This window comes from Neolamprologus multifasciatus, chromosome 7 (assembly GCF_963576455.1).
Source record: "Neolamprologus multifasciatus chromosome 7, fNeoMul1.2, whole genome shotgun sequence".
NCBI lineage: Eukaryota > Metazoa > Chordata > Actinopteri > Cichliformes > Cichlidae > Neolamprologus > Neolamprologus multifasciatus.
This window is the reverse complement of record NC_140445.1, coordinates 22,679,487-22,690,032: the sequence shown is the minus strand read 5'-3', so window position 1 is coordinate 22,690,032 and position 10,546 is coordinate 22,679,487. Positions and strand designations below refer to the sequence as shown.

At 41.5% G+C, this 10,546-nt stretch overlaps 1 protein-coding gene across 1 annotated transcript; it reads right to left on the bottom strand.

Moving 5' to 3' along the window:
- Positions 1 to 127: 127 nt before the first annotated feature.
- fbxw5 (F-box and WD repeat domain containing 5) lies at positions 128 to 8,728 on the bottom strand. Its single transcript, XM_085166928.1, has 10 exons — positions 8,550 to 8,728; positions 6,540 to 6,735; positions 6,291 to 6,448; positions 5,284 to 5,467; positions 4,761 to 4,909; positions 3,405 to 3,737; positions 3,138 to 3,318; positions 2,903 to 3,050; positions 2,606 to 2,818; positions 128 to 1,381 (listed from the first exon to the last, which is right to left on the bottom strand). Exons 2-10 carry the CDS (start codon positions 6,724 to 6,726, stop codon positions 1,108 to 1,110), a joined length of 1,827 nt encoding a protein of 608 aa, XP_085023054.1. The 5' UTR covers positions 6,727 to 6,735; positions 8,550 to 8,728; the 3' UTR covers positions 128 to 1,107.
- Between the last annotated feature and the right edge of the window lie 1,818 nt (positions 8,729 to 10,546).

Here is a 10,546-nt window from a genome sequence, read left to right as displayed (position 1 = left end):
ACGTGCTGCCACCTTTTCTGCAATTTTACACATTTATCATGTAGAAAAACGATCATGTAGCGTTGAATGTCAGGGATTAAATGTTTACTTAAATGTTTTTACTGGTCTGGTTCTCTTCACATCAAAGTGGCCCACAGCATAAAATAAATTTGACATCCCCGATTTAGGTAACTTGACTAAAAAGGGTCTACTTGTAAAGTTTCTTTCTCCAGAGGGGGGACACAATATGTTGCTAAATAAGAAAAGCAAAATTAATTAACAAAATTCTGCAAAATAAAGGGTGCAGTGTTGGGATGCTAATGAATGAAAAGGGTTTAAATACATTTTTATATTATACAGATCCAATAAACACTCAGCTACACAAACAACTCTTCTTCACAGCCAGCGGTTCCTCTTATATTAAACTGCTCAGTAATTCTACATTTAATAGAATAGTGATGGATCATTTCCTGGGCACAGACAAAAAACAAACAAACAAAACAAACAAAAAAAGCAGACCACATTAAATGCAGCTCAAACTCCTTTTCCCTTTTCGTTTTATACTCTTTTATAAAATCTTTGAGAAAAGAGTTTATGAGGAACTTTTAACTCGAGACATCAATTGGATACAGCCGCTGATAGGAAAACGAACATTTCTCAGCTTATTCTCAGTTGCACTTTGCCCTAAAGGAGGAGGACCTTTGTATACATGTGTCACATCCAGGAGTCCAAACTGTTCGGACGCAACTTTACAGATTTTTTTTTTTAAAGAAAAAAAAAAAAAAAAAAGGAGAACAACCATCTTTCAGGGGAGCAGTTTTTGGGCATCTGTGTTTAGGCGTCAGCTCTACACTCTCTACATCTCTACCTGTGTTAACGTTGCATATCATTTCTGTCTGCAGTCAGTTCTGCTGGCACAACAGCGCCCCCTTGTGTCTGAGCCGGCTATCGTTTCCTGTCAGCTGAATCAGTCACTGCTTTAGGTCACGACACCGTGAGCTCAAGTGAAAACAACAGACCGTGCCCACGCTGTACACATACATGGAGTGTGTTCATACCACAAAGGGAAAAGATCAGACTTTCCTCACCATGCTTCCCCCTCCCGCTTCAAGTGTTTTCCAGCCTGACTCATGGTTTTCCGTTGATGCAGGAGTTCTTGCTGCGGCTCAGCCAAGACGGCAGGAGGCTGCGTGGTCTGGGTGGCCGGGCGGAGGCCTGCGCGAGGCGGATCATTCGCGGCGAACGCCACACCTTGATGGTGGAGTCGTCGCTGGCGGACAGCAGCAGCTCCTGGTCGGCGGGGCTGAACGCCACCGAGTTCACCACATCGTCGTGTGCCAGACGCGCCAGACAGATGTTGTAGTGACGGTCCCAGATGTAGCCGTGCTTGTCCTCGGCACCACTACAGGTGGGAAATTGGAGGGTAAGTTAGAGCGGTTACCGAGCGTTTGATTTAGTATGTAAACATTTGCAGTGAATATCAATTAAAACTGACAAACACATGAATACGTTTACTTTACTTTGAAATAGATCAAGGTAGTCCCCTGTGAAGCTGGAGCTGTGTGTGGTTACGCAGTGCTTTTACCTCATCAATGTTTCAATCAAATAAATCGTGAATAGTGAGTTTAACAAAACTGTGTTATACATATTTCTATTAAACCACAGAGTTCAGAATTAGAGTTATTTAGACATAAACATACAATCACAGCCCACAAACCCTTTAAAACAACAGCATATGATTATCAATATTTATCTATGAACACATTTTATTTCATTTATTTCATTTGTGCTTATCTACTGGGTCTTTTATTTATTCTTCTGTACACCACTTTGGTTCATGTGGTTGGTTTCAAGTGCTTTACAAATAAACCTGCTAAAGTATCGTGTAGTATGGTACAGTATGCAGTATTGTATTTCCCTAAAATGCAGAAGATCACCAGTTTGGGACTAGGAGGAGACACCAACCGAGTCTCAGTTGTGGGTTCTGAAGCAAATCAAACTTACTGATATATCGGCTGTGGATATACATTTTGTCTTATAGTGATAATGGGTGTCACTTCACTGCATCTATGAACCTTTGGTCTACCTCTTTTCCTCCTGCCTTGCAACTCTTCAACATCTACTGTCCGTTATGCCCACCATCTCTCCTCTGTACATATCCAAACCAGCTCTATCTTTGCCATGGGAAATATTTGTAGTGGGGGAATAATATGGACAGTAAGTGGAAAATCTCTTCATGACAGCACCCATCATACTGAACAGATTCTTCTCGGTTTCGAGGGAAGATTTTGTTTCTGCTTCATTAGTTTCTTTTTGCTCAAACTCACGACTGACACGTCCTGAGTGTAAACCTCAACATCCGAAAGCAGCGTCTTCATTCAAACGAGCTGTCTGATTACTGTTTTAAATTCTGACACACCCCTGTTACTAGAAATAACGTCATGTACAACTGACACACTGTGACACACTGTGCCAGAACGAAAAAAGGGAATTTCTTACAAACTGAGCAGTGAAATGGTGAGCACGTTTACCGACACTGCAGTATCGCTTCCTTTTCTGTTGCCCAGTGGAGAGTGGCTCAAGTTTGAAAAACTTCTGTGTCTGAGGAATAAAATAACAAACACACCTGGCAACAAAGTCTCTGCTGACGTCCAGGAAGATGAAGAAGCACTCATCGTTGGGCGTGAAAGCTCGATGAGCGCGTAGGCTTCTTCTCTCCTCTCTCAAACTCTTCAGGTCAATCACGTGCAGGTCGATCTCCTCGGCGATGGGGGGCGGAGACATGGGGTCTGAGATCACACATCCAGCTGGCCAAGCCCGGCTATTAACATACAGGTATCTGACCAATGACAGAGGAGAAGTGGTGTTAAACTAAAAAGCTGATACAGGATCAAATAAGCTCAAATGTTTCTCATTTGATTACCTGTGGTCTGGAGAAAGGCCCATGCCAATGATGTGACCGTGGATATCAATAACATGATCCAGGGAATCAAAAAACTCGTCTGAACTTCGCTCTTCTCCGAGAACAGGACCCGAAGTGGTCATCTGTTCAGGCCTGATTTGCTTAATGCCTGGAAAGTGAAAAAGGAGCTTCCAGGTGAGAGAGGACTGGCACAATTTTGAGAAAATATCGCAGCGTTGCTGAATAACTTTGTTACCTATCTGGTGAGGGGAGTATGTAAGGCTGCCGGTGGTGAAGAGTAAGTACGTTTTGTCTTCCTCCCCAGACTCGGACGGCTCAGTGAGGCTGGGGTCAGGGGGCTTCGTGTAGGCTCTGCCCATCAACTGAGCCACCTGGGTCTCAATCTCCAGCTCCTTCTGCCCCACGTTTTTTCGGCTCTGGGAGGAAGAAGGGAAGTGCAACAAAAGAAATTGCATTAAAAATGAAAAAGCTAAAAAACAAAAAAGCCAAACAGATTCTTTACATGTATAACGTGCTCCAGTCCCGACATGGTCGGCTGAGGGAGACGAGGACTGGGGAGGCCGTGACTTCTCGCTCCCCTCTGGCACTCTTCCTCCTCTTCTTGCTCCTCTTCATCCTCGCTACCGGACGTTGCCAAGTCAAAGAGGAGAGGCTGGTGGTGCTGCTGCTGCCCCTTCTGCCTTCGGGCCTGAGACTGAGCTTCATAGTCCAACAGCAAGTCTGGGTTATCATGCCGCCGACAGTGGGCCACCATCACCGTGCGAATGGTGCTGGCGTTGATGTTCTGGATCTTAAAAAGGCGCTTGACCACGTTGACGTTCTCCGATTCGATATCCTGTTGCAGGAAAGGAACATTTATTTTTTGTTTTTCTCCTGGAAACCCACCGCTGCACATGCTCACATATATTCATAACCACAAGCTGCTCAATTTTATTGAATTTGCTGAATATACGCAATATTTTAGAGATGTGTGAGTCTGTGACCTAATGCAGACTGCAAAAAGTGCTACGTATTGGCACTAAGTCTCACTCAAACAGCAACATCTGGGCCTGAAAAATGAAGCCACCACAGGAGCTGCAGTTCCTCTGCTGGCCACTGAGGCTTGCTCCAAAACAGGAGCAAACCCACAGAGCACTGCCATATTAAAATTAAATAGAAACAAACATGTTTACAGTCTGATGCTTTGAAAAAAAGAAAACAAACCGAATTTCTCAGAGTTATTAAAAGAAACGAAATGGATTAATACCTCACAAACAGTCGTTGATACTGAAAAAGAAAAATAACACCACCTTTCTACTAATATGTGGATGCAATCTTTGTTTTCTCAGCTGTTGGTCATGTAGGCACCTACTTGATAACACACAAGATCCTGTTTTCTAGATGCTCCTCCTCACTTTCATAACCTGAGCCTTTAGTTTCTCTGCCCCAAAACTTTGGAATATGCCTCTGCAGACCATAAACTCTCTATTCATGAATCATGTCTCAAATCCCATGTATTCAGAACTGCATACCGTTCATTATGACATGGCCTTAGTCTACAATCTATTGATCAGTTTTTACAATTTAGTGGTTTTATGTGTTTTATTATCATATAAGCGTGTATATGTTTTTAATTTCCTAGACTAATGTAAGCTGTCTTTGAGGGCTTTTCATGATCTCGAACGCATCTTACAATTAGTTGCTTTCTACCTGTGCAAACACACTCTAGTTAGACTCACATGTTGACAGTGAAAATAGGTTAAATCAGGGGAAACACACATTTTCCACTCGACTACACATATTGCTCATTTCTTCCTTTATGACAACTGCATGCCAGATTTTATAATAATAATATCAAGGCTACAGTCTACAGTCTTACCTGGAAGGCTTTATTGAGCCAGAGCACAGAGCAGGACGTCATGTTGCCTATCCAGTGCAGGTTTCCAGATATCAGGTGGGTCTCATTCAGCCAGCAGCCAAAGACATCATAGGGCTTGTTCCTGACCCGCGACAACAGTGTGTAATTTTCTGTAGCAATGCATCGAATGGGGAGAGCGTCACAGAGAACACATTAATGAACAAATGCAGCTTAGACTAACACGTGACGTCTTAAATGACTTGTCAGTTCGATGAGTAACCCTGAGCATAACCTCATAGTTGGCAAGTTGGATAATAAAGTTGGGTGAAAGCTCTTACACCATAAAATGTGACCAAAAATGGCATTTAACATGGAAGTTCATTCAGGAATGTAACCATTAATCGCAAAATTAAAAAAAAGTATTCTTTCCTTCTTTGAGCCTGAACTATGTAAATCAAATCAAGCTAAATTTTAAGGTGATTTGTGGTATTTAATGATGTTCACAAGGTTTCAAAAGCAATTTGGAGTATTTCATGGTTCCTACCTAGACTGATGACAGCGATTTCTCCTGATGACGAGTGGTGTGGTCCCAGGTAGACACCCGAGACGAGCAGCAGGCTGTCATCAGCGTTGAACTGGGAGAACTGGGTGTAGCCCCAGTTAAACTGCCGCATGCTGGAGCTGTGCACCAAGGAGATATTACCATCTGGCCGCTCAGTGTCCCATAGCTGCACACAGGAAGAGAGAAGATGTGAGAGAATGTGCAGGGATGGATATTGATAAGACTTTAGAGAAACCAAAGCCACTATCGGTTTTGCTCACAGGGCTGAATATTTAGCAAGTCCCTCGTCTATTCTTGGTAATATTCTGTGAGAAATAAAAAATGGCCTATGCAAGCTTTCAGCATCACCATTTCTAAAAAAACGTGTTAGAGCACGAAACTTTTTGACACTGCTCATCATTTTCCTTGCACCAGTGCAGTCACAGATGAGACTGATCACTGTTAGACAAATAAATAAATACCAACATAATTTTTTTCCTAATTAATCACAACTCTACGAACAGTATTTTACCAAAAAATAGAAATATTTTGTCCCAGAAAGTTGACTCTGTTCATCTGGATGAAGCGTTTTCAGTGGACGATTGAGCACGAATCATGACCCAAACATTTGCTGTTCGTTAATTCTCCACTACACTTCTATTTTTCCTCTCAACACTGTATTTTTTTCTTTGCGTGATGGTATTGAGTACTTCAGTTGTGCCATTGGTTGTCCACTAATTTTCGCGAGCACTACTGCATACTTTGCACTTTATGGCCTGGAGTAATACTCACTATGTATTCGGACAGCAAGACATTGCAAATGTCTGACATAGAACTCTAAAACCCCCACAGGAAGTCAGACATTTTCCCCTTACTCTGTTTGCACTGTTTGTGCAAGTTGCCACTGATCTTCTGCAACAACCCCCCCAGATGAGTAAAATACCTAAAATTGTGTAAAAGTGTCCCCTTGTCCTCCATAGACAATAAGAAACCTCAACAGCATATCTTACCTTAACAGTACAGTCTTTTGAGCAGGAGGAGAAGCGGTGACCCCGATGAGAGAAAGCCAGGTGAAGGACTTGGTCGGTGTGCTCTCTCAGAGTTTGAACCTCCACACAGGGGATGCAGTCAAACAGACGCTTGAACTCCCTGTACCATGATACAGCCGCTGCACACAGGCAGGTTTTGGAATTAATGAGAGAACATTTCAGCAGTAACTAAATTCCTCTCAGAAACAAACAAATAATAAAGATATTTACCAGGGTGCCGGGGTACCAAGCGGGGAATGCGGTAGTAGCTGTAGAACAGCTCCCTCCACAGGAACTCATCTCTGGAGACAGCCAGCCACTGTCGGCAGGTCAGACCAGCTCTCAGCACAGCATCATGGGGCAGACGCAGAAAGATCTCCAACACCAGGCTGTCTGGCAGAACTGGGCCACACTCCATCCTAACATCCTGAGTAACACGCACACACGGGTATAGTATAGTGCTGTGCAAAGGTTTCAGGCACAAAGTATAATAGAGCCAACTTTTTATGAAGCTTTTTGGTTTTGTGTTTGAGCAGTCTGTGTCTGCATTCAGGTTAACAAAAAAATCTGCTAGGATACCAAAATAGGGAACTCATTTGTCGATGTGCATCTTGAAATCATCAAAACAGGAAGTCTTGTCTCAGATATCTCTGGCCTGGAAATATTGCCCATCGTCTCCAGAGGGAAAAATTAGCTGATGGATTCCCGGACTGCTACATATTAGGTGATGATGATTAATTAGTCCCTGTTGTTGTTAGAAAAATTAGCAGCAATATTTTATCTCAGGGTTTCATCTGAATATAAACCATTCTCTGACTAATAGCCAAGAGGTTTTGGCCAGAGAAAAACCACAAGGATAATGATTTTAAAAAATTCATTTTTAAGCACTTTAAATGAGGTTTGTGGAACATATCCCAAGAGGTAAGAGATGGGGTACACCCTCAACAGTCTACACGTCCGTAAAGTAAACTTAAAATATATCTTTGATCATTAAATGGTCAGAAATGGCAGGAAAATGTACAGAATTGCAACTTTATCTTGACCAATCACGCTTATCTATGTGGTCTAACTCCAAAAGCCCATTTTAAGCCAGGAAGGAAACTGGACAGTTTCTGTGAGCTTCTTTCAACTCCAAATTAAAGCTGTCCAAACAAATGTTTTTATGACTGCACATTTATAATCCTTTTCATGTTATCCATATGAGTATATTGCATTTTATATTCTATTTGCTGCATTTTGGTTGAGATTCAACCAAGGATAAAAAACCTCATTCACTGCTTTATAAAACACACAATGTAAAATTAAGACATCACAACAGGCTCCATGAGATTAACTCCTATTCGGACTCCAGTCAGCTGAGATACGACTGAAATTCTATTTTTATTATTTATTGCACGAGCCGTAAAGAACAAATACAGATCCAGCTTCTAGCATTAGCGTTTTCTGTTCATTTCAGCTCAATTATAATGAAAATTTCACCTACACTTTTAAAATAAAACAACCAGTCAGGGTGTTGCGTATTTTTGTGGCTCCACCATTAATGAGATTATCTGAAGCCAGACAGCTGTTGACAGCTGTTGCAGTGCAAAGACAGCGGCCCATTAAAGACATCATCATGATGTCATTGAACCTACGACCTGCCTTCTTCCTTAAAACCTGCTTTATTTGCAGAATTTTGAAAGGAAGGGAGAGCTGACATGTCGAGTCCTGTTCACAGCAGCTGGAACAGGGCCATGTTAGCGTGGCATTTCCTTACATCACAAAAGTGCAAAATGGAAAATTTTACGTGAACTGAGTTTTTAAAAATGTGATCGACACCCTCTCCAACTTTGGAGTAAACGTCCCCAGCTCTTCCGTGAGGGACCGTCGTGAAAAGATGACCTAACATGGACATTTTATGTCGGGTACTATGTTTACACTGAAATCAAACCAGTCTAGCCTTCCTCCTCACAAACCGGACATCTGTAGAAATACGTTATAAGTAGTAAACGTTTGTATTTGTTTGCCAGTCTAAATTGGAAAAGAGTTTCGTTTTCAGCTACAGCAGAAGACTATGTAGCTAGCTTTAAGCGAGCTAACTTATTAAGAATGCAGCTAGCTGTTAGCTGACATTTGTTTTCAACTTTTAGCTGCGCCCGGCAACACTCAATATTGACTGCTAGCTGCTAATTTTACGACTAAAAGCTTTCGTTGACTAATTTAAAGAGCCTCGCTTCATACAGGTTTAATGACACAACCCACCTGCTGGATCAGAGTATGTTGGAGAGAAAAATCCAACGGCTAGCCAGCGCTAAACGCTAGCCACAGAAAATGACAACAATCCTGCAGCAGCTACGAGGCGGACAGACGCTACTAATAGATGGCAGAATAATCGATACACATACAGAGGAACTTTAACGTATGCAGCCCAACAGAAGAGTTCGGAAAAATTGATTTAAAAGTGAAAAGTAAAGATAAAGAATAAATGTTGTATCATATTGCGATTACTAAAGCAACTCTTTTTTATTTCATTGCATAATCGTTTTCTTCTTCTTTCAGCTTCTCCCTTTAGGGGTCGCCACAGCTGATCATCTGCGTCACTCTAGTATCCTGTTATGTCACACCAAACCTCTGTATGTTCTCCTTCTGTGGTCGTCCTCTTTTGTTTGGCAGCTTCATCATTAACATCCTCTGCACATGTCAGCCTCGTCTTTCTAACTGTGTCTCCAAACCATTCAACTTGAGCTGTCCTGCTGAGATACTCCTTTCTAATCTTAACATCTCAGGTCTCACTGTCATCTTGTAATCCTTTGCTTGCTGCTATCTATCAGTCACAAGTCAACCCTGACACTCGTCTCCACCCACCTCCACCTTGTCTGCACTTTCGTCTTCACCACTGTCTCCTGCTCATTCGCACACATGTAGTTTTGCTTTGACTGACTTTTATTCCTCTTCTCTCCAGAGGATACCTTCACCTCTCCAGGCTCTCTTCCATCTGCTGTGAGCGTTCATCAACTCCTCAAAGTCCTCCTTCCACCTTCCTGACACATACTTTTCTCTCTTTCTGTCTTTAATCACGCTAACCTGCTGCTAATCCTTTCCAACTCGATCTCTCTGTCTAACCAATCGATGCAAAATCTTTTGTCTCATTCCTTAAGACATAAAAGTAACTTCAACAAAGTTAACTCGGCCTGTTCAGCATTTACACTTAGGATATTTTATGACTCATATCATCATCATCATCCTCTCTAACTCTGAATTTGATATGTTTAGTTAGATGAGAGACAGAGAAGAAAACTCAGTTTCTGCCAATAGATATAACACTTTTTTGGGTAGTTTTTTACTCTTGTTTATGTTTTTGTTTTTTTTTAATGTAAAGTGATGCAACACACACAAACAGACATGCACAAATAATGTGATTGTTTTGATGAATGCAAAAAGAGAAATGCAAAAAGAAAACTCATAAAAGAAACTGTTCACTTTATTTCTCCAACCTCGTTTCAGCTCTAAGATTTATGTTGACATGGTGACGTTGGATGGAAAATTAAGAAAAAGCTGATGGAAACTTTTTTTCATATGTGTGTAAAAATATACACCACCCCTAAATAAAGCTATTTTATTAGCATCAGTAAATTATCTCATTTTCTTTTCTTGCCCATGAAGTAAGCAGACAATGGAAAAGTGAAGGGCAGTAACAGGAGTGGTGGCTCATGGTAAACTGAAAAACCAGTTGTGTACTGATGCCTGTGTGACTGAAAAATAGCTGAGTCATTAGGTTGGCACTGTCGCTGCACATATAACACTGACTACTGACCAGCTACACAAGATCTGACACAAGACTGACCGGTGAAGAAAACACTGAAGTGGAGCCATGCTGTGACTGATATGCTCTGGTAAGATTTTAAATTTCCCTAGATTTTTTCCTAAAGTTTTAAACATAAAGATTTATTAACGAATATATTTATTAATTAAATAATGTGAGTAATGCATTTATTTTTGTTTAGATAAGCAACATTTTCACTGCTGTTTTATTTTTTTAATGAAATAAAGACGTAAAACATAGACATGCATCCTGGGTTAATGTGTTAAGGGCACCTGATAGGGATCAGTTTACCTGCTGCACCATTATCTCAGCAGAAGAGGCTAGGCTAATGCTGCAACAGATAACAGGCAGATAAAGTTTCTGTCTTTATTTAGCGCTGCACAATGTGGCTGCCTGGGTCGTGTCTTGCTGTTGCTCCTCAGCAAAGGACGGGACA